The sequence below is a fragment of the Cucurbita pepo genome, chromosome 2 (assembly GCF_057944985.1).
Source record: "Cucurbita pepo subsp. pepo isolate OVF chromosome 2, ASM5794498v1, whole genome shotgun sequence".
In the NCBI taxonomy this organism is placed as follows: Eukaryota; Viridiplantae; Streptophyta; class Magnoliopsida; order Cucurbitales; family Cucurbitaceae; genus Cucurbita; species Cucurbita pepo.
The window spans coordinates 731,626-759,205 of NC_141799.1; the positions used below are offsets into that span (position 1 = coordinate 731,626).

Here is a 27,580-nt window from a genome sequence, read left to right on the forward strand (position 1 = left end):
TCGCCACGCGTGCAATGTTACCGGCTGTTGTAGGTATCCCGTCCAAATCCACGCTTAAATAACCTTTCAATAGTCGACCCGGTTCTTCGTCGTTCTCCGCCCACGGAGTCTCTGCTCTTTCTCTCGCCACGCCCTTCTGATCTTCACTGACAAACCCTAGGGCTTTCTTTTCCCTCTCAGTTTCAACAATCGCTGCATTTTCCTCTCTGTCTCGCCTTCAGATCGTACGGTTATTTTGTGTCTCGGTATAATTTGACGGTTGCCGAGCTTGTTCCGTTTTGATCCACCGAATTCGATTCTGGAAGGAATTTGAGTTGACGGATATCTTTCTTGAGCAATGTCTGTGGCTACGAAGCTCCAATCGCATGCTGAACCGGTTTTGGAGTCCCGAGCAATTCTTGGACCGGGCGGGAACAGAGATAGGGCGCCTGAGAAGCCAAAATGCAAACAGGAGATCTTGAAGAGGACAGTGAAGCAGAATAAGGCGCTTCCGGTGGTTTCTGAATCGGTTGTTCGGGACAATGTCTCCGTCGGGAGCTCCTGCTCTTCCGATTCTTTATCAAGCAACTATTCGGCCAAATTGTTCAATCTGAAAGCGAAGCCCAAGCCTGTGAAGACTGTTGCTGCCGGCGGTGACGCTAACGCAACCACAACGTCGCCTGGGCTCTCGGTTGCGGGGAAACGCTGTGATTGGATAACGCCTTATTCTGGTAAGCTTAAAACTCTGATTATCATTGAATATTACGTAGTTGAATTAATTAAATGGAATCTTCTGGTTGTTGAGAAAATGATGGATATGAGAAGGGTAGGAACAAAAAGAAATTTTCAATTCCGAACATAATAAATCTTTAGCTTAATTACAATAATCATTTTGTACCTTTATTGCATTATTTTGTATTTTAATGCAATTAGATATTTAATTAGAGGAGAACGTATGAGTACGGAAAAATGAAACAAATTATAATTGAAATTATGCAGAATTAAAATGTCGGTAAAGTATGTAATTGTAGTGTGCAATAATCAAAATTTAAGGTGATATCGTGACCAAAGTATTTATTGCGGCGTCTAAGTTGATGGGGGCTGATTGGACAACGACATTTAATTAGTGGTTTTTTTTATCCTAATGTGCTAAATTAATTTTAAAAAATTACTTTATTTAAAGAATATTTATTTTGTTCTATGAAAAGTTTCAAAAATACTTTAAAAATAGTCTTAATTTTTTTTTAAATATTCAAAAACAGTGGGAGGTAAAAATATTTTGTTTTAAAATTATCCTTTTTAACTTTTAGTTTAAAATATATAATTAAACGTTTCAGTACTTTTAAACTTTTTTTTTAATTATTATTTTAAAAACAACTTTTAAACTTTTTTAAGTTAAAAAATGTATTTTACATGTTTTATAAATACTTATAAAATAACACTAATAATTTTAAATTATTTGTAGATTATCTATGGGATAGATAGATGACTTTCTCTTGGTTACTAATGTTACCTTTTAAATTTCAAGATATTTTTTAAATAGAAACTAACTTAAAAAGTATTTTTTTTAAAAATCAAAAGTATTTTTTGATAAGTTAAAGAATATCCATTTCAGTGATATTTTTATTAATTAAGACTATATATTATTATTTTTTTTTTTTATTATTTTTTTTTTTTTTTGTGTGGAACGGATACTTCATAAAAGTTGTGTTCTGCCTCGGTTCATTTATATTCTGGGAACGTCGGTTTGTTTTTTTTAAATTAGAATTTAGATTACATACAATGTTGTGGTGATCTTTTTATTACATTTTAAAAATTATTAGGAGGAATTACAAGTAATTACTATATGTTAGGCAATGTATTTCATAAAAATATCCCTTTCATTTTCGAATTTGAATCTCTTCTCATGTTGTGATGTTTATGATGGTTTCTTGTAGACCCACTTTACATCGCTTTTCACGACGAAGAATGGGGAGTCCCAGTTCATGACGACAAGAAGCTGTTTGAGTTACTTGTATTATCACAAGCCTTAGCAGAGCTTACTTGGCCCTTGATCCTCAGCAAGAGACACATTTTCAGGTCTTCTTCTCTTTCTTTCTTTTACCTTCCCCGTTTCTATCACTTCATTCTTCAAATTGGAATCTGGGTCGATATTGATGGTTGCCCAAGTCCACCGTTAACGTATATTGTCCTCCATTTGTAAATAATGCTTCGTTCTCCTCTCCGACAAATCTGAGACTAGACAGGGTGGAATCTGGGTAGATTTTAAATGGAATGTGGAGTGTAAAATGGACATATTTGGTAACATGTTGATTACTTCTTTTTCATTTTTTGCAGGAAAGTGTTCAATGATTTTGACCCATCTTCCATAGCACAGTTCACAGAAGCTGAGTTTACGACACTAAAAGTAAATGCCACGCAGCTCCTGTCTGATCAAAAGCTTCGTGCAATCGTGGAGAACGCTAACCAAGTACTCAAGGTATATTGTGTTTTGCTTAAGCTTCATCTCTTCCTTGCCTCTATTGTTAAGCTAAATCCATCCATAACAATACACGCGTTTGGTTGTCTCAACTTCCATCCCTTTCCAAGTGGTTCAAAGCTGAATCTCTCTACGTTTTCATTGTCTTGTATCCCTTCACCTTCATAGATTCAACAGGAATTTGGTTCCTTCAGCAACTATTGTTGGAGCTTTGTTAACAAGAAGCCTATCCGAAACCGATATCGGTATGGTCGTCAAGTACCGGTAAAGACGCCTAAAGCGGAGTTCATGAGCAAGGATTTGATGAAGAGAGGATTCCGTTGCGTCGGGCCAACTGTGGTTTATTCCTTCTTGCAAGTTAGCGGAATTGTTAACGATCACTTGGTCGACTGCTTCAGGTATCAAGAGTGCGACGCAACCGTCATAGATGACATGAAATTAAGAGTAGAAAATCGGAGATCGGAGTTGCTTATTCGAGCTTTGGAAAAGTCTTCCTTGACGACCTGATCATAACGTGTTCAAAGACAACGGTTGGTTATCTCTAACTAATCTTACAATTCACTGTTAATAAAAAATGGCTCTGAGTAGTTTGAGTTTAACTGCCTGTTTAGAATTTTTAATTGCTTCTTTGTAGATGATGATGATGATGATGTATTAACGGACGACAAACATGTTGGTTTCTTGTAATTATATTTATCGCTTATTACCGAATGTTTACGTCAATTAGGTATTGGGCCTTGTGGCTAAAGTTAGCCCAGCAGAACTGCGGCCTACTCACTTGGCGGTGGCCCAAGTAGCCACCCGCACAAAAACCATTAATATTTTGTTTTAAAAATACTCCTTATTCGTGCACATTATTGCAAGTTTAAGAGCATTTTTTAAACGAAATAATAATGAGTCTTTAAACTTTAAAGGGTATTATTCAAATTTTAAGAATATTTTTTAAGACACCGTAGAAAGCGCTATTTAAAAATTTTATTGAAAAAAAAGTAAATATATGTGTATGTTTATAAGATTTGAATGTTTAATTTCATAATTTAAATAACATCTTTTAAAAGTTTTTTTTAGTTTTAAATTCGCATAAAATTCATTATCAACTAATTTTTATATCTATCAATGTTAAGCGACTGGATTTAAAAAAATATAATAAATAAATAATTGAACCTAATGAAAATCACACCTAAATATTAAATCTATTCATATTAATATAATTATATTATAAAATTTATAGATTAAAAAAAATAATATTGGAAATTTGAAAGTGATTGAAATTGACAAGTCGAAGTGCTGCGGGAAGGGAAAGTGGATGACAGCTGGACGACACATTCGTCGGCTTTATACATTGGAGCGAGGGAAACTTTTTTTTTTTTTTTTTTTTTATATTATCCCATCCAATCCAACCCACTGTCGTTTCAACAATCAACGGCCCATCGTTTCTTATTCTGGCGGGAAATGATCCAACGGACAAAACCCATCCCTCCTTTTCAACGTCGTTTGCGCGCCAACCAATTTCATTTAATTAACAAATGTTTCTTCCCACCAATAGAAACCGAACACGTGTAATATTTATAAGAAAATAAAAAGTTTATTTAACAAAATTCAAAATTCAAATTGAGTTTTTTTAAGGATTAAAATATACAATAAAACTATATTTAATATATTTTCTTGTTGTTTTACCAAATCCCGGAAAAAGACAATATTTATTATTTATTTCTCTTCCCATAAATTATACACAAATTGTGTCACACATGCAAGAGCAGAGTACGGATTCTTAGGGAAAAATATGTTATAAAATAATTATGAGTATAATTATATTAAACTTTTAAAATTAAAAATAACTATTCAGTATAAAACAAAAATAGGAGAATTAAATAATTATGAATTTTAATGTTTTTCTCTCCTTATGAACAAATTAAAAAAAAAAAAGAATAAATAGAGAAAAAGTAAGCTTAAAAAATAATGTAAATCTTTGATAATAGTCAACGAAAATCTAATTGAGTACCCTTTATTATTTGTAATTAGGTTACAAGACATTATTACGAATTTGAAAGTGGGTCCCACAATTGATTTCCGTTACAAAATGCAATAACATAATCTATAGTAATCGAGTGCAAATTCCTCCCAATTGATTATTAATACGAAAAAAAAAAAAACGTAAGAAAATAATTTTGCTTTTGATTTTCTAAAAAATCACGTAAAAAATTGAAATAATGTTCTTTATTGTGCGACTCGAACATAGTTACAGTTAAGGATAGCATCGTCTAAGAAAACCGTATAAACGTTGTGGGCTCGAATGTAATTTTACACGCTCATTTTCGGTTGACTTGTGTCACATTCTCTTAACTAATCTCACTATTTCATAAACTCCAACATTCATTAATTAATATTAATTTCGGAATCTTAAAACAACATTTCCATTAAGTCCATGTCCGTGTCCTCCGACATTGAACTATTATTCAGGGGTATTATCGTCATTTGACTCTCCTGTCGCCTTGCCTGCCACATTTCCTGTATTTGAATAGAAACCGCTAGCGGTTTTCATTCCGTGTCGAGTTTTTTACAACAACTGTAATTACCAAACAGTTTTTCCTTTTTCATAAAAAGAAAATAGATTTCTTTTTTATTTATTATTAGCACAAATATATATATATATATATTTATTTATTTATTTATTCGATGGCTTTATTGTACTTTTTTTCAAAAAGAAATTTAGGGGAAGGAGATATTTAGTTGAAAGGCGGGATGAACAAAAATAATAATAAAGATGATTTTTGGAAAAAAAAAAACAAAATAACAATAATTTTACGTGGCGGCTTGTAATTGGTTGCTTTAACGTCGTCGGGATTCGTAGTAATACAAACCAATTAATAATTCAAGTCACTCTCATTTCTCTCTCTCACATAAAACACAGCGTCTCTCTTTCTCTCTTCTTTCTCTCTCTACTCTATCTCTCTCCTGCTCTGCTCTGTGTTTGTTGTCAACGAAAATTCCCAAATTTCTCAGCTATTTCGCTGTCTCTTGCCGCTGAAATTCCCGAAAACATGCTCCCAACTGCATGATTTTTCTGCATCGAGTAATATCTAGTCTCTTCTGCTCTTGAATTTCGCTCTATTTTCCCGAATTCATCGCCAACGGTTTTCGGAATGCTTGAAGCAGTGGAAAGCTCCGTTAATGGCGGCTTCTCGCAGCTGCAAAGCAGTGGCGATAGTAGTGAAGAGGAGCTTTCTGTTCTTCCTCGTCATACGAAAGTGGTCGTCACCGGAAACAACCGCACCAAATCGGTGCTCGTTGGACTTCAAGGCGTTGTTAAGAAGGCTGTTGGTTTGGGCGGATGGCATTGGCTGGTACGTCGCTTTGTTAAATTGGGCTGTTTCTGGGAATGAGCTTAGGGTACAATGAGTCGTGATTTGATCAATTTTGAGTATCAATGTGGTTTTCCCCAATTCCATGTTCTGTTTCTTCGCAGTTTTTTAATCCATTTTATCGCGATTTCTGGTTGTTTATTGCATCCATTTCTGAGTTTTGAATAGGTTTCGAATCTGAGGTTTGAGCTAAGAATTGCATGGTCAGTTTGATCTATGGATCTGGTGATTAGTGATGCGGATTCATTTCACAATGTAAAATCGATTTTATGCAATTAGGGATAATCTGGTGATTAGTCTGGCTGTTGCATTGATTTAAGAACAGTGGGATTGTTCTTTTGATATCTGCAGGTCACCATGATTATCTTGATATTCTAGGTTTAGTATTTAATCTTGAAATTAAAAACCCTCAGGTTCTCACAAATGGCATTGAAGTTAAGCTACAGAGAAATGCCCTCAGTGTAATCGAAGCCCCAACCGGCAACGAGGACGACGATGATCTCGAATTCGAAAACTTGCAATGGAATGGATCGGATATGGGTGAGTTTAGAATCTTTTCAATTCTTATTCATTGGACTGAAGAACAACATTGAACTGTCGATTCTTTAAATGGATTAGATCGGTTAATTCGATAAGCTGGCCTCGATTAAACATAGAAAAAAGGCACAAAGAGAGCTATTTGTCTGCACTTTCCTTTCAATTCTTATTAGGGAATTCATCATTAAAACACTTGCTTGTTTCGAGTGATTGTTTCATTGGCCCACTGTAGTTGTTGTGGAATGATATGCTTTTTAGTAACAGTGGTTGAGTTTGGTACTCTTTGGATTCTTTGCTCATTCAACTTTTACTTTCTTCCAAACCTTGTTGTGGCATTTATTCTCTCTTCTGGACCCTCCTCATCCTTTTTTCATAATGCTTTTGGTATTTTCATTTCCCAGCATCTGATGATACTTTGAAGTCCCATAGACTGAGATATAGGACACACAAATCGTCGGGATCATCGCACAAAACTATCAGCCGATCCTTCTCGTATGAATCGCAGTCCAAGGGGTCTATTTCGATCCCTCGTGGGTCCATGGTACTTGAGAAACAAACGACTCTTTTGTTTCATTTGTTGAAGTGAGATATAATTAGGCTCATAATCTAATAAGTTGGATCTTTCTTAACCTTCTTGTACAGAAGGTCGACCTCGGTAAACTGGAAATGTCTGCTCTATGGAGATATTGGCGACACTTCAATCTCGTAAGTTACCGTTTATTCGATAAATGTGAGCATATTTTGGGCACATGTCCATTAAACTGCAAGATTTTACCACCATGATTGAGAGAACTCTATATCGTCTAGGTCGATGCTTTTCCTAACCCATCGAAAGAGCAGTTGGTGGATGTCGTTCAAAGGCATTTCATGTCACAGGTAATCAATTTTCTCGGTTGAACCTTTCGAAAAATACATCAGCTATGTTGTAAACTACATGACATGACTTGTTTGTTTGTTCACTTCACTCGTGCAGCAACTAGATGAGTTGCAGGTGATTGTCGGGTTCGTCCATGCTGCAAAGAGACTCAAAACCGTTTGCAAATGACCGAGTAATGGCTGTAACACCAGGCTCATTCATCCATTTCTAACAAAAACACCGGTACCAAAATTCCCACTTCCCTGCTACATTGATGGTTCTCTGTAATATAAGAATCCTGGCTTGTTTTTGAGGTATTCATTGCCCGTTTGTTCGTGTAATTATGGTAGATAAATATAGGATATAATATATATATATAATGTACGTATAGGCTAGCAGACCTTCTTAAACTGACAAGTCCTTGGTGACTTTGTTTTCCTAAACCTTGATTGAATGCTGACTTGGGAGAGTGGGTATCTTGAAATGAATGTGTACATTCCTTTAATTCTCTATTTATTTTGTCAATGAATCAAACAGTGTTAAGCTGTATTATAGACTAAGGGCTCAGAGGAAAAGAATCGGGACGGGGGCGGGTAGTGCACAGTGTCACAATCGTGCTATTGTGAGACATTTGTAAGTAATTGTGCTACACTCTCACCACCGAGTGAGTCAGCCAATTCGAAATTGTGTTGCCTTCTTTAGTCCAACGACGTATACCCAAGCCTCTTGACTATCAATGTCTCGGATGTGAGAATTAAAGTCAAAAGATCTTTAGAATCAAAGCGGGGTCCTCTCACGTTTTGCTGTCCTTCTGCTACCAAACTCTCCTCTTTTCATTTAATACAATCTGCTAAAGTCCCCACACTCCTCCCACCAATCTAGGAAACCTACTACTTTATTGGACGATATATTAATTACTTTTTATGTATTTTAATTTTACAAGATTTTACTGCTCGGTAACTTTTCTACCGGTAAAAACTTAGGATTTAAATATTTTTAATATTACTTTGTATATTAAATAAAATTATTGACGGACGTCATGACGCTTTGGTTGAAGTCGTATTGTCGGCCATGAGTTGGTGAAGGGAAAATATCTTCGGCCTTTTTCTTTATATTTTTTTCGAATTTTAAATCGTTTTCCCGCCTCAATTCCTCGTGAGTGGAAAATTCATGTGCCATTGAAAAAAAGCGTGTCGGTGCTTTTGAGGATTAGTGGGCCCTTGGATACCTTTTTGTTATGGGCTTCATTTTGTAGGCCCAAAGCCCAATAACAACCAAAAGACATGGCCCAATGATGGTGAACCTTGGGCTCCTTTATTCCAGCAGGCCCAAATATGTCTATCATATAATAGATTGGGCCCATTTAGTGATACAGACAGAGCCCAGCACTCAAAATATAAATATTATTTTATTTTACTTTTACTTTTATATTTTAAGGAAATTAAAACTATTTTATATTTGGTCCATACCTTTTAAAATTAATAATTTTAGTTGAAATTTAATGTTTCATCAAAATAATCAAAAAATTATAAGTCACTTCATTATTTACGAACGATTTAGAAACCAATTTCAAATTTTAAAAAGTGAATTATAATATTATATACTAAATGACATTTTTTAAAACCTAACCAAATAAAATAAGAATTAAATTAAAAAATGAATAAAGTCTTAATATTGTGTGGTGTATTTTAATGGATAATAATTTTGGCACGACATTTGGCAAATTGTTCCATGGTTGAATACGAAGAAAGATGTGGATGTGATTCAAACGACGTCATTCCACATTCCACAATGTTGGGATTTCTTTATGTTCATTTGTTTCCCACTTTCTAAATAGTGAAAAAAGCCAAGTTTCAAAATACACCAATCTAAATATTTTCAATAATGTTTAAAAAAAAAAAAAACATATATCGTTTCAAAATATTTATTAAATTCTATGGGTAATATTGTAATTTTTTTATACCAACACAATATATGCTTATTAGACTATATTGTATTAACGAGCATAAATTACTGATATATAATTGGAGATTATTGCTGATAAAGAATCAATTTTGATCGTCCTTTGTGGTGAAGTTGGTGACATGATTAATGAACTATTATTTTTTATATATATAATTTATATTTTATTTTATTTTATTTTATTTTATCTTCAATTATTGTAGATTTGACTACTTTTTAATGTGAAAATTGAGTTGTTTCTGACACAAGGAAGCATTGTATGAGAAATTTGTCTCAAAACGCCCACTCACAAAACACATTATCTCTCTCCATATTGTCAAATTATTTTTATTTTTCCTAAATTTCAAAATTACGGTAATTAGATATAAACAAAAGGGGCAAAAACGTAATATTATGTTCGATTAGGTTGGATAATGACAAAAGCTGAAAATATTGATAAATTTTTGTGGTTCTTATTTGTATTTCCCGCACCGATTTTTGTAGTAATATAAAACAATTTATTTTTAATTTATAAAACGCCAAATTAAATGCTGGCAATTCATTGAATTATTCAAGTTTTTTTTTTTCAAAAGAATTGGATAAAGGGATGCATCAACCATAATTAAATGTGGTGAGAAATTCATATTGTTTGGTACATTTTTATGATTTTTTTAATTATTATTATTATTATTATTATTTTGTCGTCTATCGTAACTCTAAACTCTATTCTCTTATATATAAACATATATGATACGTGCATAATTGAATAAATTACAAAAATTGGAGGAAAAAAAAACTATTTTAAATGTAAAAATTATTATTATTATTATTATTATTTAGAAGTCAACAAAATATAGAGCCTAGAACCCTTTCAAATCACTCAAAAAGATGTGATAATTGAAAACAAGACGTCACCAATCAACAAATTCAGGAACCAATAAAATCGTGTTTTTAGTGAATTGACAAAAAAAATATATATATATATATATAAATATTTTATTCAAGGTTCACATCCCACCGTCCGTACGAGATTATTTTTATTTAAATAATAATTTTAAGATATTTTTGCTTTGGTTCCATATATTTTTAAGATGTCTATAGAATCAAAATTTTGAGAATATTATATTATATTTTTTTTTATAAAATATTATTGACCTTGATGTTTTATATTTTTCAATAAAAATTATATTTAAAAATGAAAATGATTGATTAAAAATTATTTTTTAATAAAAAATATCGGAAATTTTCGCGCTGATTCTCACCAAAATAGATAGTAAATTTTGTTGAGATGAATAATGAAATAGAAGGCATGGAAGTCTCCTTTTCGGTCTTGCTTCATCCATGTCTAATTAACGACCTAGATCTATCGCTAGCAGATATTGTCCTTTTTAGGTTTTCCCTTTCGAGCTTCCCTTCAAAGCTTTAAAACGCGTCTACTAAGAGAAGGTTTACACACCCTTATAAATGATGGTTTTTTTTCCTCCCCAACCAATGTGGGACATCACAGTAATATTGTTCTAAGTTACCGCGTGAAGTTGACACATTTTCAACGATATTTTTAAGAATGTAATATGCTTTAATAAAAATAGAAAAATGGGTAGTGAAATAAAAATTTAATCCAATTCATTCAACTTTTATATATATAATATAAATAAAAGGAAATAAAATAGGAAGTGGACATCGTCAGAAGAACAAAGCATGGGAATTGTGGCAAAGAATGGCATCTACTTGGCTATCATATTCCTCAGTGGGCTTACGTTCATTCGCTTTAATTAAATTACCCTAATAACACCAATCATTCATTATTTCCTCAAACTTCCTAATCCTTTCTTTCTTTTTAAATAATTAAATTAGCGTTTAGATATTAAGTATGATGGACGTGACAATAATGTGATTCTACACATCATTTTTTTTTTCATTTTTTATGTTTTCATGAAAACGACCCAACTGATTAAAATTATTAATCTTATTTATTTTTCAATCCAATATATATCGTATCAAAATTTAAATCTCTAATATTTAAAATTAAGTAAGTATCTGTTTGATGTTTATTTATGTGAGTTAATTAATTAATTATTTTTACCATTATCCTCGTCATATATTTTATCAATTATCGAAAATTAATATTAAAGACCAAGAAAAAAAAAAATGTAAAATTTTTAAAATTAAATGATTTTTTTTAATTAACATGGAAAATTAGGGATGAGTATTTCTGGCTAAACCATAACGGACGACTGACGTGCTCCACAATATAGCCTATTGGATTCCCACTCACCACTTTATTTACCGAAATGCCCTTCTAATTAACGCCGTGCCGTTGTTCTTTCCAATCCCGACACGGCGGCTTATATTAACGGACTCTAACATTCGTTTACAAGCGGAGCCATCTTTTTCAACGTCTGACCTGACGGAACCAAAACGTGCACTTAACAAATGGACGTCTCCCGTCCAAATTTTTTTTTTAAAAAAAGAAAAAAGAAAAAGACAAGTTGAAATTTTAAAAGAAGGTTCACGAATTCATGCCTTTTTTCTTCTTTTTCCTTTTCTTTGGGCACGAATTCATGCCTAACATTCCATTTTCCAGAAGCAATTGTTGGAAGAAAAAAAAAAAAAAAAAAACCCATATTTTGAAAATAAATTAAAATAAAACAATTTATTAGATATGCATTTTTTTTTTCTTTTAGAAAATTATTTCTTAATTAAAAAAAAAAAAGATAATAAAATGGGGGAAGGGTGATGGAATGGATAAAAGAGAGGTGGCAGCGAGAATGAAAATAATAAAATAAAATGGCATATAAGTGAATATTAATTATTTAGGATGGAGGGGAATCCATGCGGAAATCACGTGAGGGATAATGGGAGAAATAGATATTCCACTAGCATCATTAATGTTAATGAATAAAACAGTGGAATCCGAGGAGGGAAATTGGTAAAGTAAAATTGTCCCAATAATCCCCCATCGCTCCCAGTTATTGGGATTCTAATTTGAGCTCATACTCCATTGCCCATAATTGAGATTCCCTCCCATTTGCCATCAAATTACAATGCTTACGTATATACCTTATTGGATTTGGATTTTGATTTGGGAATTGGAATTATTGGAATTGGAATTTAAAAGGTATCCAAAAAGCATCGAGTCGTGAGGGACAAGTAAAGCAATAACAAAACCCTCCGCTTAAAACCCTCTTGTCGTATGTTCGTCCACCCTCTGTACTCCAATGCGATGGACCACATGGACCACTCTCTCTATAATTAAAAATATATGGGACTTCTATGTCAGTTAATATGATATTATTTATTTTAAGTATAAGTTTCCTTGAGTTTGTTCTTTTTATTCTGCAAAAGTTATGGTTTTATACTGATGGAGATAGTGTCATTCGTTTGTATGCCTACCATCTTCCCTTTAATTAGTCAATGTGGGGCTAAAAAATTCCTCGATATCTTATATAATTCAAGCCTTAGTTAAAAGTGGTCATGAATGACTTCCCGAGAGAAATATGGTTAGCATCTTCTTTCGTGCCAACCATATTTTATTATAGTAAATTCCCAAACTAAATCGAATCTGACGCAAGAAAAAAAAAAAAAAAAACTTGGTTATTGAAATTAGTCTTTGTATTTTAATTAACTTTTCTAACTAAATTCTAATTTTATTTTCAAATTTGTAATTTAGAAAAAAAATTAAAAGATTAGATTGTTTCAATTAATTCATAAAATAATTTAGACTTTTATTCTATAATTTAAAATATATGATTCTCATAATTCAACTGAATCTCACCGATGGTTATTAGCATTACACGTTGTTAATCTATTTAATAGAGGGGTATGGGCTAATGTTATTATTTGATATTTATTATAATTTTGCATTTATTTGTTTTTAAATTTGAAGGCGAGGAAAAAATAAGGAAAATGTGAAAATAAATTATAGGGGTAGGATGGTCATTTAACGAAATAAGAAATTAACAATTAATGTAATAATTAAATTTAATTAATTTAGAGTCTTATGAGATCGATTGGGTGCTGACGTAAGTTGAGGATAAAATGAAAGAAACGAACCAATGCCGAGGCGGGACCCACGCGAGTTACTGGCTTTTACAGGAAGGTTAGACCACCTATTTAAACCAATTCTGCACTCTCTTCCTTTCAAACTCAATCATCCAAACACTGCCCTAATTTTACGCTTCGATTTCCCTTCCCCCGATTTTCCCCCTCTGCTCCGTCAATGGCGCTCCGGAGATCCATTTCCAAGCGCTTTCTTGATGGTTTCAGAACTAATTCTTCTCCATCGCCTATCAATTTGACCTCCCGCCGCGACTACATTTCTCCTCCGCCCGATTCCGCCGGGAAGTCCGTTTTCAGGCGCTTTCTTCAGAGGAGAGCGATCTATCATTCTCCTTCCGCTGCTCGGATCCCCGAGTTGTTGACTCTTCCATTAGGCGATGATCTCAGAGAGAAACTCGGAGGTCGCAACATTAGTGCCGATCGAATCCGCCTCGACGGCCTCATTCCTCCGTCGTCGTTCGATAATGAACGCTCTGTTTCTGGATGTGGTATCTCGATCGACGATGCTAGGAAGATCATTAGGCTATCGCAGATCGAAAAACTAAAGGCGAAATTGAGAAATATTCAGAAGAGTTCGATCTCGTACTCCGAGTTCTTTCGGATCTGTGTTGAAGATTGTGGGAATAAGGATCAGGGCGCCGAATTCGCCAAGTTGTTGGATGAATCTGGAAGCGTCATTGTCATTGGAAATATCGTGTTCCTCCGGCCGGATCAGGTAAAATTATAAGTGCGATTAGGCGAAGATTTACAGATTAAAAAAAAAAAAAAAAAAACTGACCGAATCCATCCCTTACGGAGATCCGATTTAAGCGGACGATGACGATGAACAGTGTTGCATGAATATACAGAATCAAAATCATCACTAATTTGGAAACATGTTTTAAGTGGTTGAAATTTTGGGACAAAATCGTGACATATTCAACGAATAGTTAATTAATTAAACAAAAATTTAAAAAAGTTGAACAAAGAAAATGGAAAATGTTGAAATCCTTCAGTGATTGACGAGTTTGAAATATTTACAGGTGGCTAAATCAATGGAAACGATGATATCTGGATCAATAGCGAGACCAGACGACCCAAGGTTGAAACAACTAGCCCAAATGGAGAGGCAAAAGGAAATAATCGACAAAAAGGCCAAGGCCCAGGTTCAAGGCGAGCTCTTTTGTGGATTGGGCCTTCTCGTGGCCCAAACATTGGGCTGCATGAGGCTCACTTTTTGGGAGCTAAGTTGGGACGTAATGGAGCCCATTTGCTTCTTCGTGACGTCCCTTCACTTTGCCCTTGCCTATGCCTTCTTCCTTACAACCTCCACAGAGCCCACTTTTGAAGGCATCTTCCGACGTCGTTTTAAGGCAAAGCAAAAGAAACTCATGGCCTCTCAGAATTTCGACATCAACAACTACAATGAGCTGAAGAGAATTTGCTATCCAAGCTACCCAACTCAACAAGAACCCTTGTTTTCCAATGCCCATACTCTATCATAAGACTTTTTTGTAAATTTAATAATTCCATTTTTTTTTTCTCTTCTAAAATCGGAGCTTTAGGATTCAGCTTTTTTTTTTTTCTTTTTTATTTGAGTGTCTTGATCTAAATCGGCTTTGGACATGATACATCGATTCATATCATGTATTGTATAGGACCATTGAAAAAAAAAAAAATATATAAAAAAACGAGATTGTAATTTTTTTTATTTTTTTTTTATTTTTTTTAAGATGGAGACTTGAATCGATAAGGATTTTAACTTCTAATAATAACAATTAAATCATGGGATACCAAAATACTTCTTAATTTGTAAAAAAATCAAATAAAATGGAAAATAAAATTGTTTTAAGAAGAATAACTCAATCTAAAATTACAAATATTAATAAAATGGAAAATAAAGAGTGAAATATGCGGAACATGAAAAAAAAAAAAACGTATTATTTTGAACAATTATAAATAAATAAATAAAAGAAAAAAAAAGGAGGAAAATGTTAAAATTAGGTTCAAGACAGTAGGAAATAAGAACAAGACAAATTCAATTTACGAAAAGAAAACAAAAAATTTTCAAAGGTATGAATGGTAGAAAATTATAGAAAAGATAAGATGCGACAGAAAGTACGGACATACAAAGTCGAGGCGTTTCCGCTGTTGCGGTCTACTCGCCAGGCTGCCTGTCGGTGCACACCGAACCTTCCTCCTCAATTTTCAAATATCTTTATTTCAGTAAGTATTTCTAAAAAATAAAAATTATATTTTATGGCAAATGCATTTCTATTTAATAAATCAATTAGTTTATACCAAACACATTTTAAATACGAAGTTAGCATCAATTTTATCATATGATCAACATTATATTATAATAATATAGTTATAAACACTTAATTTATCAATAAATTCCATTTTAAAAATGTTATATTTAATTTTTAATTTTTTAAAATGGGTTAAATTAAAAAAAAAAAAAAAAACCTTTTAAGTCTTTTAATTTTATATTAAATAGATTTCTAAAATTAATTTTGATTTGTTAAGAAGAAAATAATTAAAATTGAGGTTTTTAAGATGTGTATTAAACACAACAATCAAAAAGGGTTGGTGTTTTTATGACTCAAAATAATAAAAGGAAAACACACCCAAACCAAACGTAGCCTCCAAGCATGCAACCTTCTTTACTTTTCCCGGAAAATGATTTCTCAACTCATGAAAGAACTTTCGCACCCAAACACCATTTTTTATATTCAATTTCTGGTAAACTCTTGGGCTTCCAATAATAACCTTTTCTTTTTCATCATGAACTGAACTGTGCTCAAATTGGTATATTATATAAAAAAAAAAATTTACAGGCTGACTTTGATTAAATGGGCCAGTTAAAAAAATGTTTTTTTTTTTTAAATTAATAAAATAAATAAAACGTGTTGAAAGGTACGCGAACCCCGGTCGGATCTCCTCCTTTAGTCTGCATTTTCACTCTCATTTTAAATTCCCACTCCTATTTCCCTTTTTCCCATTCCTAAATAATTCCCATTTTCTCCTCCGCACCGCCGCCATGCGCTCCGCCCTCCTCCTCCTTCTCCTCCTCGCCGTCTGCGCCGCCTCCCATGCCGCAATATTCAGAGAAGCCCCCCAATTTTTCAATTCCCCGGACTGCCCTTCCCTGCCCGATGATCTGGAGAAACGCAATGAGAAGGGACAACACCACTGCTTCAATCATGCCGTCCACGTGGCGATGACGTTGGACACCGCTTACATACGTGGCTCCATGGCCGCCGTCCTTTCCGTCCTTCAACACTCCTCCTGTCCTCAAAGCGTAATTTTCCACTTCGTCTATTCCGCATCCGCCAACGCGTCATCTCTTCACGCCACCGTCTCCCATTCATTCCCTTACCTCAAATTCCAACTCTACCCTTTCGACGACGAAGCGGCCTCGCGATTGATTTCCACGTCAATCCGATCCGCGTTGGACTGTCCGTTGAACTACGCACGTAGCTACTTAGCCAACCTCCTTCCCACTTGCGTCGCTCGAGTCGTGTACCTTGACTCAGACCTGATCCTCGTCGACGACATTGCCAAACTCGCCGTTCATCCACTCGGCGGCGAGTCAGTCCTCGCCGCGCCGGAGTACTGCAACGCCAATTTCACCGCCTATTTTACGCCGTCGTTTTGGTCCAACCCGTCTTTGTCCTTAACGTTTGCGAACCGGAAGGCGTGTTACTTCAACACGGGTGTTATGGTGATCGATCTGGACCGGTGGAGGGCCGGGGACTACACGACCAAGATTGAGGAATGGATGGAATTGCATAAGAGAATAAGAATCTACGAATTGGGGTCGTTGCCTCCGTTTTTGTTGGTGTTCGGCGGGAGGATTTCTCCGGTGGATCACCGGTGGAACCAGCACGGGCTCGGTGGCGACAATATCAGAGGACTCTGCAGGGATTTGCACCCGGGTCCGGTCAGTTTGTTGCATTGGAGTGGCAAAGGAAAACCGTGGGCTCGATTGGACGCGAACCGGCCCTGCCCTTTGGACGCCCTTTGGGCTCCCTACGATTTGTTACAGACCCCATTTTCAATCGATTCTTGAACCTCCATTCATCATTGGAGGAATCTTTTCGGAGCTGAAGTTATATAGATTTTTTTTTTTTTTTTTTTTTTTTTTTGTGACAAAAAATAAATAATAATAAAATAATGGGATGAACATAGAGGAATTTATTCGTTTTTTGTGTACTAAATTTGAATGTCAATAACCAATCTTCCCTTCCATCTTCTTTAATCCCCATTTTTGATTAATTAGGGTTTCAATAGTTTTGTTTCACAAAATATATATATATATATATATGAGAAATTTTATTTCAATTTAATATTAATATTTTAATAGAAAATATGTTATATAGATTTTTACAAAATCTCATGGTGTATTAAAATGTTATCTTGGTGACCCAATTATAATAATGGGCTGAACAATGGGCCAAGATACGGGCCCAAATAAAAGCATGCCCATAATAGAATCGAGTTATTGGGCTCAAACTAGAAAAAGCCCACAACAAGGGCGCCATTGGGCTGAATAATGGGCCAAGATACGGGCCCAAATAAAAGCATACCCATAATAGAATCGAGTTATTGGGCTCAAACTAGAAAAAGCCCACAACAAGCGCGCCATGGCGCCACGAAGCAAACGCGGAGTATAAACCAATTCTTGCCCTAGTGTTTTGTGTTCTTCCATGAACACGGAATGATGCTTTTTCTGAAACAGAAATAATGGCCAGTTATGCGGAAGCTATTAGTGCAATGAGGCTGCGGATTCAACTTCATCGGCAGCTTTCTTTTCAGTTCATCGGTTCCGTCGTGCCGGAAAATGATAAGGTTCTTTCCGACATCAATTCATCGCTTATATTCGTGTCTACTTCTTCGGAAGTCGATTCACGTATCTGGAACTCTTCAATGGAAGTTCCGGGACGAATTGAAGCTGAACCGATCGGATTTGGTTGATCGAATCTCTCGTCTTCTAGTTCTTCGACGAGTCGATGCCCTCGCCAAGCTTTCCTTTAGTTTTTCCGATGAATTGATGGATTCAGTGCTTCGCAATCTCAGATTAAATCCTTATGCTTGCTTGGAGTTCTTTAAATTGGCTTCTAGTCAACAAAAATTCAGACCGAATATCAATTCCTATTGCAAGATTGTTCACATACTATCACGGGCCCGAATGCATGAAGAGGCTAGGGTGTACTTGAATGAACTTGTGGTTCTATGCAAGAACAATTACACCGCGTGTGTAGTATGGGACGAGCTTGTGAGGGTTTATAAAGAATTTTCGTTTTCTCCTACGGTTTTTGATATGATTTTGAAGGTTTATGCCGAGAAGGGAATGACAAAATTTGCACTGCGAGTGTTTGACGATATGGGGAAGTGTGGTCGTGTTCCAAGTTTGAGGTCCTGCAATAGTTTGTTGAGTAATTTGGTCGAAAACGGAGAAACATCCAGGGCTCTGCTTGTTTATGAACAAATGATTGCATTAGGCGTCCTTCCCGACATTTTTAGTTACACAATAATGGTGAATGCATACTGTAAGGAAGGAAGAGTGGATGAAGCGTTCGAATTTGTGAAAGAATTGGAGAGGTCATGTTGCGAACCGAATGTAGTAACTTACAATAGTTTGATTGATGGATATGTCAGTCAAGGAGATGTTTTCACGGCGAAAAAGGTGTTGAAGTTAATGTCTGAAAGGGGCGTCTCTGAAAATTCCATAACATATACTTTGTTGATAAAAGGTTATTGCAAGAGAGGTCAGATGGAGCATGCTGAGAAGCTAATCAGGTACATGGAGGATAAAGAATTGTTTGTTGATGAGCATGTTTATGGAGTTTTAATTCATGCATATAGTAGTGCTGGTAGAATGGACGATGCTCTTAGACTAAGGGATGCAATGTTGAAAGTAGGCTTAAAAATGAATACTGTAGTTTGCAACTCAATTATTAATGGGTTTTGTAAGCTTGGTCATGTTAAAAAAGCAGCAGAACTGTTGGTTGGTATGAAAGATTGGGACTTGAGACCAGATTCTTATAGCTATAACACTCTTCTAGATGGGTTTTGTAGACAAGAAAATTTCAATGAAGCTTTCAAACTTTGTAATGAGATGCACGAAAAAGGAGTTAATATGACTGTTATGACTTATAATATGCTTCTCAAGAGTTTTTGCCATGCTGGTTATGCTGACCATGCCCTACAGATTTGGAACTCAATGCAGAAAAGAGGCGTGGCACCGGATGAGGTTAGTTATGGTACACTTTTAGATGCATTTTTCAAAGTAGGCGCTTTCGATAAAGCTATGATGATGTGGAGGGTCGTACTGTCGAGGGGTTTTGCAAGTAGTACAACTCTTTATAATACCATGATCAATGGCTTTTGTAAGATGGGGAAACTAATGGAAGCACAAGAGATTTTTCTTATGATGAAGGAACTAGGCTGTCCATCTGATGGAATAACATATAGAACTTTAATTGATGGATATTGTAAAGTTGGAAATATGGTAGAAGCCTTAAAATTGAAGAACATGGTTGAACGAGAGGGAATCGGCGTTTCCATTGAAATGTACAATTCTCTTATTACTGGTGTTTTCAAATATGAAGAATTACACAAATTGAGTGGTCTTCTAGCTGAGATGGCGGACCGGGATCTATCTCCCAATGTCGTAACTTATGGCTCACTTATAGCAGGTTGGTGTGACAAAGGGAGGATGGACAAAGCATATAGTGCATACTTTGAGATGATCAACAAAGGGATTGCACCAAATATTATTATTGGCAGCAAAATTGTCAGTAGTCTATATCGACTTGGTAAGATCGATGAAGCAAGTTTGATTTTGCATCAAATGGCAGATATTGATCCTGTTGTAGGTCGTTCATGTTCTATGGAATTGACCAAGTCTGGTCCAAGACATCTTCAAACACAGAAAATTATGGATTCTTTTGGCTCAAATGCCACGAGCATCCCTCTGTCAAACAATATCATATATAATGTTGCAATTGCAGGGCTATGCAAGTCTAAGAAGGTCGATGATGTTAGAAGAATCTTGTCCGATCTGTTACTTCGAGGCTTTCATCCCGATAATTACACATTTTGTTCCCTAATCCATTCATGTTCCGTTGCTGGTAAAGTCGATGAAGCCTTTTGTTTAAGAGATGACATGATAAAGGCAGGTCTTGTTCCTAATATTTATGTGTATAATGCTCTTATAAATGGTTTATGCAAGTCGGGTAATCTCGATCGAGCTCTGAGCCTATTCCGTAAACTCCCTAGGAAGGGCTTATCACCCACTGTAGTTACATACAATACTCTGATTGATGGATATTGCAAGGCTGGTAGAACAATTGAGGCTTTTAAACTGAAGGAAAGAATGACTGAAGAAGGCATTTCTCCCTCATCTGTGACCTATTCCACCTTGATACACGGGCTCTGTAAGCGAGGGGATATTGAGCAATCTGTGGGGCTTTTGAATGAAATGATCAAGGTAGGTAAAGACTCGAGCACAATGGATTCACTTCTGGTTCGAGTTTACGTCAAATGGAGAGACAAGCAGAAGACATCGGAATCAAATGGCTTAACCGATGTCCAATCCATGGCGCTACATCGAGCTTGAGTCGACAACGACATGATGGAAAATTGAGAAATCTTTGTAATGTATACGGTAATTCTCTAACCTCGGACCATTTTAAAGATTTTCAGAATGTAAAGAGAGAAAGAATCACATTCTTTTACAGTTTGCTTTCGGTCTCAGTTTAATTCACAATTCTTTGGGGCCATTTCCATCGGCAGTTCTTGTCCAATAATTGATCATATTGTATGGCAGCTCATACAGGCGTGCTTAGTTCAATGGTAATAGACATGTACCGTCTCGATACTAACTTTCTTCGGCAACACAACCTATAGTATTATCATAAACCCTACTCGTTCGGTATGATATTTTTAATATTTTAACTTAGTCCCACTCCATAACGTAATATTTTAACTTGGTTTTTTTAAGTGATTTTTTGAAAGGTATTTATAGGAAATTTGATTTTATTTAAAAGCATGATCTTTTATTAAAGTATTTCAAACATATTATTAAGAATTATCGAATTATTCTTACAATTATTTTGTTAAATTACCTTTTTTTTTTTTTTTTTTTTTTTTTTTTTTTTTTTAATGAAGGAATAAATTGAGAATTGGGCGTTATCAAGTATTCGAGGACAATGTGGTCAATTCACACACATTATCCCCTTTCACCTTCTCACCAGTCTCTCTACATCCACCGCAGTTTCAATTTTTGGAAGAAGCTACCTTCGTTCTGGATAGAGCACGAAAATGGCTACTTCTGTGTCCTCCCTCGCTTTTTCTCTCTCTTCTCTCTCGTTTTCTTCCCAAGTATCACAGATGCCAAACGCTCTGTCCTTTCCACGTTCAAAATCTCTTGTAATTTCCCACCCGAAATCCAATTCTCCACTCGTGGTATCTGCCTCCGCCACTTCCGCAGTGGAGACGGCGGAGCTTAAGAACTATGTGAAATCGAGGCTCCCTGGTGGCTTCGCTGCGCAAACGCTCATTGGCACTGGTCGCCGGAAATCTGCCGTTGCTCGCGTTGTTCTCCAAGAAGGCACTGGCAAAGTTATTATCAATTACCGCGACGCTAAGGTCTTCTATCTTTTCCCTTATTCGTGTACTTGCGTTTGGTTTCATCCATTTTAGCTTTACTATTTTTGGCAGTGGATGTTCTTTGGACGATTTAGGGTTGTTGTTTCTTCTGCTGGATTCGACTAGGTTCGTTTAATGGAAATGCGAATGGTTTTTTTTTTTTGGATTAAACCGAAGATTGTAATTATAGGATCGTGATTATGTCTTTGATGTGCAAATTCTTGAACTATTTAGAAATGGAAGTGATTATTTAGGTTCTTTTCACTGTCTTTGTAATTGATCTGCAGCAACTATTATATTGAATTGAGATTGTGGAATAAACTTAGAACAACATTATCTACATTCTGGAGCATGTAAGTCTATTAACGAGTAATTAAATTCTAAGCTTTCGGTACTTCATCTCATATGTTAAACATAGATTAGATTCCATCGCTTGTTGCCAAATTCGAAGGGATTGTGGAATAAGTGTTTTCATCAATCACAAGTTGGGATAAAAGATTGCTGCGATTGTATCCATGTGTTTGAGTTTCCAGTGGAATGGTTCTTAATGCTAGAAGGCATGTCTATTAGGGGGATCGAGCAGTTCATTTGTTCTTTCTTAGTGGATGTGGGAGTGAAAATGTGCTTTGTTCTTCCACTTCCATCACATGTGGGAATCTTTACTTTCTGATGATGTTAGATCACATTGCAAATCCGTCGTTTGCCAGTGTTCATCTACATCTGTTCTCTAATATGTTAAGATATTGAGTAAATTTAGTGACCAAGTGTGTTTCATTTCTTGTTAGGATGCCATTTTGCCTTGAATGTTTATTGGGTTTTCCTGGTATTGATGCTTGGATAACCCTATTCAAATTGTGAGTGTGGGTTAAGTAGAGAGAGTTGTACTCACCTCTGAGTTGGAATATATATACAATGTGTTGCAGGAATATCTTCAAGGAAATCCATTGTGGCTTCAATATGTGAAAGTTCCTTTGTTAACTTTGGGATATGAAAGTAACTACGACGTATTCGTCAAAGCTGAAGGAGGCGGCCTCTCCGGCCAGGCTCAGGCGATCTCCCTTGGCATTGCTCGTGCTCTGCTAAAGGTGAGTGCTGATCACAGATCACCTCTAAAGAAAGAAGGGCTTTTGACAAGGGACTCTAGGGTTGTGGAGAGGAAGAAGGCTGGTCTCAAGAAAGCCCGTAAAGCCCCACAATTCTCCAAGCGTTAAGGTTCCAATTCTTGTCGAATTGTTTTGCATACCCTCTTTTCCTTCATTATTTGTACAACCCAGATGTTATTTTGTACTTTCTTTCCTCTCTAATCTAGTGTTATCTTAAAAATATTTCTCCATATGAGCTCTAAGCTAGAACGAGGATATGTATTAAAAACACAACCCATAATTCATCATCATAACTATTTTTGAACATATTTTTAGTCCATATAAAATTTACCTTTTGGATCTTCATTTTGTTATGATTTAGTCTTTGTTAATCTTTTTGAAGTTGGGTTATACATGTATTGGATTGAATTTTGAGATCCTACCTCAGTTAGAGAAGAAAACGAAACACTTTTTATAAATTTTCTTTGGCTTGAAGATAGAAGCAGTTCTTACCCGACATTAGAAGTATATATTACCATTAATTTCTTAATATGTTTTTTTTGTTATAATTATTATTTTGTAATATCATATAATTTAAAATATATATTACCATTTTACTTTAACAAAAAAAAAAAAAAAAAAAAAAATGAAAAAAGAAAAAAAGATATGACTTGAAATATTATGTTTTTAATATAATTGTGTGTTAAAAAATGGAATAAAATGAAGACATAAAAATGTGAAATGAAATCTACCGCGTCGACGACAATCGAAAGCTGCGCGCACAGTGCTGATTCTTGGTCTGCTTCAATGGAAGAGTGGCATTATGCGTTCTCGTTCTTGTAGTGTGGGTATTTCACGGTCTTTAGATTGAGTTTGGTAGGAGTTCCTGAAGCTGGTGTAAAGGAACCTCCATATGTTTGAGATCAGAAGCCCTAAATCTGAATTTTCTCAATTACACGAAAAAATCTTGTAGCGAGTCAGCGATCTGTTTCCCGTTACTACAATTTTTGTCGACTTGAATCTCTATCACTCTTATCTTCGATGTCGAAAAGCAGCAACAGTGTATCAATCTCGGTTTCTGACAATGAGTTGGACGACTTGGAAAGGATGCGTGTTCGAGCTCGGAGGAAGCGAAAAAAACCAGGGAATCGAGACAAGAATGAGTTGGCTCGTCGAGTTTTTAGAATCATTTTGAAGTATTGGGTGGTTGTTTTCTTCCTTCTTGCTTTGAGTTTGCTTCTGTTTGAGGCAACGAGAATTGGTCGGAAATCAAGGCTGGAGACGAAATCGGAAGTTGCTGGCTCGACGAGACCAACGATAGACGAGCCGGTAATCGGGACTGAGAAGAAGTCGGATTTAGACAGTAAACCAGACGGGAATCTGAATAGACTCGATCCTGTTACTCGGAAGGTCGCCGGAGTAAGAGAACGTAAGTTAGCAACGACCTTGTAAGAACCTTATTATTCACTCTGATTCGTTTGATTTTTCTTTTAGAGAGGATCTACAAACTCTTGTGACGAGAATAGGTCTTGATCTTACATTAGGCTGCTTTTCTGTTCATGATTGTAATTTTTCTACGTTGAAAGATGCGGAAGCTGCAGGGTCTGAAATGCACATGTTTATCAATTCCTTAGTGCACGCCCGGTTATTTGATTTAGTTTCTCGCTGGAAAATCATCTTAACTTATCTTGATGTTTGGGATGGACAAGAACTAAAGTCGACCTACATTTTTGGGTTGTATTAGGTTGCTTGAAACTTCTTCCACCAAAAGAACTTGAGCAATTGGATATTCCTGTACGTGACGGTTCGCCAGTTCCAGAGATTGATGTGCACTACATAACTGATAATGACAGTTCATTGTTAGTAGATAAAGCTTCCTTGTCTCAACAGAGCATGAATGGAACTAGATTTAATCTGTTTACTGGATACCAGACTCTCAACCAGAGAGAAGAAAGTTTTCAGGTTATGATCAACTTCTCACTAATTTCCTTGCTTCCCAGACGCCCATGAAATCTCCCCTTTCTTGAATTGCAATTGGTTTTCTAAGTATACAACTTATCTGTTGGCCCCTTTCTCAAGCTCTAGAAATTCGTCTGTACAGGCGAATGGAACTGTTGAGGTACACTGCGGTTTTTACTGTGATAATGGGGGTTTCAGAATTTCTAATGAAGATAGAAATTATATGCAAAAATGCTCCCTTGTGGTGTCAACATGTGCATTTGGCGGTGGAGATGATCTTTATCAACCGATTGGAATGTCAGAGGCATCACTTCGCAAGGTTGTTATCTATTACTTTTGAATTGCTTATTGTGCTTCTTAGTTATATATGTTCTCCTACCAAGAATGCATTTAGTGAGGGTGTTCATATTTAACCGATGCAGGTTTGCTATGTTGCATTTTGGGATGAAATCACTTTAAGTGCACAAGAGTTAGTGGGCCATGTTATTGGTGAGGATGGATTTATTGGAAAGTGGCGTGTTATAGTTGTGAGGGATCTTCCTTTCACTGACCAAAGATTGAATGGAAAAATCCCCAAGGTAATAAGTTGTATAATGAAATTTATTAGACAATCAGATTTCTCTTAGTTGTATGATGACATGAAAAATGTTGTATGCTACCATCTGTTGCTTTGTCTTTTGCTGGATTTATGATTGCGATCAGCATATTGTTTTTGTTTTCACTAATTGTTGTCAATGTTTTGTTCTTTTTTATTTGGCTTAATACGAGATGAAAATACTTTTTTCAACATCCAGAGTAATAACCCATATGAACATTTGATGTCACAAGTATGATGAATTAGTCCACACTGAGTGTGATATTCCACATCGGTTGGAAAAGGAGAATGAAACATTCCTTATAAGAGTGTGGAAACCTGTCCCTAGTAGATCTGTTTTAAAACCGTGAGGTTGACAACGATACGTAACGGGTCAAAGCGGACAATATCTACTAACGGTGGGCTTGGGCTGTTACAAATGGTATCAGAGCCAGAGGCAGTGTGCCAGAAAGGATGCTAGGCCCCCAAGGGTGGATTGTAAGATCCCACATTGGTTGGAGAAGGAAACGAAACATTCCTTATAAGGGTATGAAAACTTCTCCCTATCAGAAGACTGACGGCGATATGTAACGATCAAAAGTGGACAATATCTATTAGCAGTGAGTTTAGGCTGTTACACTGAGTTTTGCTATTAAGTAGCGAATCGAAAAACAAGGATATTATTTAAACCTGCAAAATTCAGATTTCTATGCTACATGACTGGATTGCTTGTACAACATATTTTATCATGTTTGGATCAAATGACTCAATTCTCTCTTCGGTTAATTATCTGCATAGTGATATAGTTTAATCCAATTACTGGAAATTGTGATTTACAAATTATCTCTTCATTTTGTGACATTTATAGACTTGACTGTAAGGATTATTATATCATGTGGTGCTGCTTGTCAGATGTTGGGTCATCGTCTCTTCCCTAACGTCAAGTACTCGATTTGGGTAGATTCGAAGTCTCAATTCCGGAGGGATCCATTAGGAGTATTTGAAGCTCTTCTTTGGCGTTCAGATTCTGAACTTGCAATATCACAGCATGGAGCTCGTAGTAGTGTCTATGATGAGGCTGGAGCTGTCGTCAAGAAACATAAGGCCACCCCGGAAGAAGTTGAAGTGCAGATTACACAGTACCGTCATGATCACTTCCCAGATGACAAGAGGTTTAATGGACATAAAGGTATTACGAACTCTACACTTTTGCTCTTCATAATTAAATAGCTTTTATTATGACTAAATGTCTTTTTTCTTTGAAATCATGACTGAATGTCTTCTTTTTTTCTTTTGAAATGGCTGCATCTTAACTTAAGAACAGTTCCTTGATTATGGAAAACAATTTCTTATGTTTCGAGGGAAAAGGGTAAATGATAAGATTGGCCCCATGTTTTCCATTCAGATTCAATAGGCCTCGAACCATTTAACCCTCTCTGAATCATATTCTTTCCTCCATCTATGTAATGAGACGCAAACAGTTGCTAATGGATTTGAATGACTCCATAGATTCTGAGTTGTGCAATTTTTTGATGGTTTTGTAGCTCTGGCAGAGGCTTCTGTCATTGTTAGGGAGCATACGCCAGTGGTGAATCTGTTGATGTGCCTCTGGTTCAATGAGGTGGTGCGGTTTACTTCAAGGGACCAGCTGAGCTTCCCATATGTGCTGTGGCGGCTGAAAGCTGTAAAGAAAATTAATATGTTCCCCGTTTGCATTCGCAAAGATCTTGTCAATAGTATGGGCCACATTCGCAAGGCTAAGCCTCTGAATGTAAGCCGATTATCTTGAACTAAACTACTTTCTTTTCAACTGAATCGTGGAAACTTTGTATTATTTCATTCATTCCTTAATTTAACTGCGGATCACATCCTCAATTCTATCCGCTTCCTCATTACTCTTATAACGACCAATTGTTTGCTTGTTTTTTCTTCTTTTAGAAACTTTATGATAGATGATTTGATATTCTCTCTCTCTATATTGGTCGATGATAAATTTAATCATATGAGAACGAACCCTTATGATTATTGGTTCTTTTTCGGGGTCAAAGTATATGTTGTTCACTAAAAGAATATCATATCACCATTATTATTTATTTTTAAAAGTGAATAGGACTG

The 27,580-nt window shown here is 35.6% G+C and overlaps 7 protein-coding genes across 9 annotated transcripts; all 7 read left to right on the forward strand.

Annotated features, from left to right (window-relative positions):
- The first annotated feature begins 72 nt into the window (after positions 1 to 72).
- On the forward strand, positions 73 to 3,169 carry LOC111787800 (DNA glycosylase superfamily protein). The gene is made up of 4 exons (XM_023667853.2): positions 73 to 710; positions 1,917 to 2,058; positions 2,317 to 2,458; positions 2,627 to 3,169. Exons 1-4 carry the CDS (start codon positions 338 to 340, stop codon positions 2,963 to 2,965), a joined length of 996 nt encoding a protein of 331 aa, XP_023523621.2. The 5' UTR covers positions 73 to 337; the 3' UTR covers positions 2,966 to 3,169.
- A 2,178-nt stretch (positions 3,170 to 5,347) lies between these two features.
- On the forward strand, positions 5,348 to 7,697 carry LOC111787523 (uncharacterized). Of its 2 annotated transcripts, none has more exons than XM_023667509.2 (6): positions 5,348 to 5,802; positions 6,234 to 6,360; positions 6,759 to 6,898; positions 7,003 to 7,062; positions 7,165 to 7,233; positions 7,331 to 7,697. In XM_023667509.2, the coding sequence occupies exons 1-6, from the start codon at positions 5,602 to 5,604 to the stop codon at positions 7,400 to 7,402; spliced, it is 669 nt and encodes a 222-aa protein (XP_023523277.2). In that variant the 5' UTR covers positions 5,348 to 5,601; the 3' UTR covers positions 7,403 to 7,697. The 2 variants fall into 2 exon arrangements, with proteins under 2 accessions (XP_023523277.2, XP_023523278.2); XM_023667510.2 differs by having other exon boundaries at positions 5,349 to 5,802; positions 7,000 to 7,062.
- A 5,588-nt stretch (positions 7,698 to 13,285) lies between these two features.
- On the forward strand, positions 13,286 to 14,821 carry LOC111787503 (calcium uniporter (DUF607)). Its single transcript, XM_023667487.2, has 2 exons — positions 13,286 to 13,928; positions 14,236 to 14,821. The coding sequence occupies exons 1-2, from the start codon at positions 13,374 to 13,376 to the stop codon at positions 14,695 to 14,697; spliced, it is 1,017 nt and encodes a 338-aa protein (XP_023523255.1). The 5' UTR covers positions 13,286 to 13,373; the 3' UTR covers positions 14,698 to 14,821.
- A 1,257-nt stretch (positions 14,822 to 16,078) lies between these two features.
- Positions 16,079 to 17,331, forward strand: LOC111787502 (putative galacturonosyltransferase-like 1). Its single transcript, XM_023667486.2, has one exon. It carries the CDS (start codon positions 16,236 to 16,238, stop codon positions 17,265 to 17,267), a length of 1,032 nt encoding a protein of 343 aa, XP_023523254.2. The 5' UTR covers positions 16,079 to 16,235; the 3' UTR covers positions 17,268 to 17,331.
- Positions 17,332 to 17,880: 549 nt separating this feature from the next.
- On the forward strand, positions 17,881 to 21,510 carry LOC111787500 (Pentatricopeptide repeat (PPR) superfamily protein). 2 transcript variants are annotated; one of them, XM_023667484.2, is made up of 2 exons: positions 17,881 to 20,867; positions 21,371 to 21,510. In XM_023667484.2, exon 1 carries the CDS (start codon positions 18,039 to 18,041, stop codon positions 20,817 to 20,819), a length of 2,781 nt encoding a protein of 926 aa, XP_023523252.2. In that variant the 5' UTR covers positions 17,881 to 18,038; the 3' UTR covers positions 20,820 to 20,867; positions 21,371 to 21,510. The 2 variants fall into 2 exon arrangements, with proteins under 2 accessions (XP_023523252.2, XP_086977806.1); XM_087121680.1 differs by lacking the exon at positions 21,371 to 21,510 and adding an exon at positions 20,941 to 20,969.
- A 7-nt stretch (positions 21,511 to 21,517) lies between these two features.
- RPS9 (ribosomal protein S9) lies at positions 21,518 to 23,259 on the forward strand. Its single transcript, XM_023667488.2, has 2 exons — positions 21,518 to 21,850; positions 22,774 to 23,259. The coding sequence occupies exons 1-2, from the start codon at positions 21,524 to 21,526 to the stop codon at positions 23,059 to 23,061; spliced, it is 615 nt and encodes a 204-aa protein (XP_023523256.2). The 5' UTR covers positions 21,518 to 21,523; the 3' UTR covers positions 23,062 to 23,259.
- A 394-nt stretch (positions 23,260 to 23,653) lies between these two features.
- LOC111787501 (DNA-directed RNA polymerase subunit beta (DUF616)) lies at positions 23,654 to 27,347 on the forward strand. The gene is made up of 6 exons (XM_023667485.2): positions 23,654 to 24,361; positions 24,677 to 24,894; positions 25,034 to 25,210; positions 25,314 to 25,469; positions 26,378 to 26,654; positions 27,010 to 27,347. Exons 1-6 carry the CDS (start codon positions 23,974 to 23,976, stop codon positions 27,252 to 27,254), a joined length of 1,461 nt encoding a protein of 486 aa, XP_023523253.2. The 5' UTR covers positions 23,654 to 23,973; the 3' UTR covers positions 27,255 to 27,347.
- Positions 27,348 to 27,580: the final 233 nt, after the last annotated feature.

Excerpts from the sequence above, each read along its gene's own strand:
- RPS9 (XM_023667488.2), top strand. The coding sequence starts at position 21,524 with ATGGCTACTTCTGTGTCCTCCCTCGCTTTTTCTCTCTCTTCTCTCTCG. Across the intron at positions 21,851-22,773 it reads TCAATTACCGCGACGCTAAG|GAATATCTTCAAGGAAATCC; the intron begins GTCTTCTATCTT and ends AATGTGTTGCAG.
- LOC111787503 (XM_023667487.2), top strand. The coding sequence starts at position 13,374 with ATGGCGCTCCGGAGATCCATTTCCAAGCGCTTTCTTGATGGTTTCAGA. Across the intron at positions 13,929-14,235 it reads TGTTCCTCCGGCCGGATCAG|GTGGCTAAATCAATGGAAAC; the intron begins GTAAAATTATAA and ends AAATATTTACAG.
- LOC111787800 (XM_023667853.2), top strand. The coding sequence starts at position 338 with ATGTCTGTGGCTACGAAGCTCCAATCGCATGCTGAACCGGTTTTGGAG. Across the intron at positions 2,059-2,316 it reads AGCAAGAGACACATTTTCAG|GAAAGTGTTCAATGATTTTG; the intron begins GTCTTCTTCTCT and ends CATTTTTTGCAG. Across the intron at positions 2,459-2,626 it reads ACGCTAACCAAGTACTCAAG|ATTCAACAGGAATTTGGTTC; the intron begins GTATATTGTGTT and ends TCACCTTCATAG.
- LOC111787501 (XM_023667485.2), top strand. The coding sequence starts at position 23,974 with ATGTCGAAAAGCAGCAACAGTGTATCAATCTCGGTTTCTGACAATGAG. Across the intron at positions 24,362-24,676 it reads GGTCGCCGGAGTAAGAGAAC|GTTGCTTGAAACTTCTTCCA; the intron begins GTAAGTTAGCAA and ends GGGTTGTATTAG. Across the intron at positions 24,895-25,033 it reads AGAGAGAAGAAAGTTTTCAG|GCGAATGGAACTGTTGAGGT; the intron begins GTTATGATCAAC and ends TCGTCTGTACAG.
- LOC111787523 (XM_023667510.2), top strand. The coding sequence starts at position 5,602 with ATGCTTGAAGCAGTGGAAAGCTCCGTTAATGGCGGCTTCTCGCAGCTG. Across the intron at positions 6,899-6,999 it reads CGATCCCTCGTGGGTCCATG|AAGGTCGACCTCGGTAAACT; the intron begins GTACTTGAGAAA and ends CTTCTTGTACAG. Across the intron at positions 7,234-7,330 it reads AAAGGCATTTCATGTCACAG|CAACTAGATGAGTTGCAGGT; the intron begins GTAATCAATTTT and ends TCACTCGTGCAG.
- LOC111787502 (XM_023667486.2), top strand. The coding sequence starts at position 16,236 with ATGCGCTCCGCCCTCCTCCTCCTTCTCCTCCTCGCCGTCTGCGCCGCC.
- LOC111787500 (XM_023667484.2), top strand. The coding sequence starts at position 18,039 with ATGATAAGGTTCTTTCCGACATCAATTCATCGCTTATATTCGTGTCTA.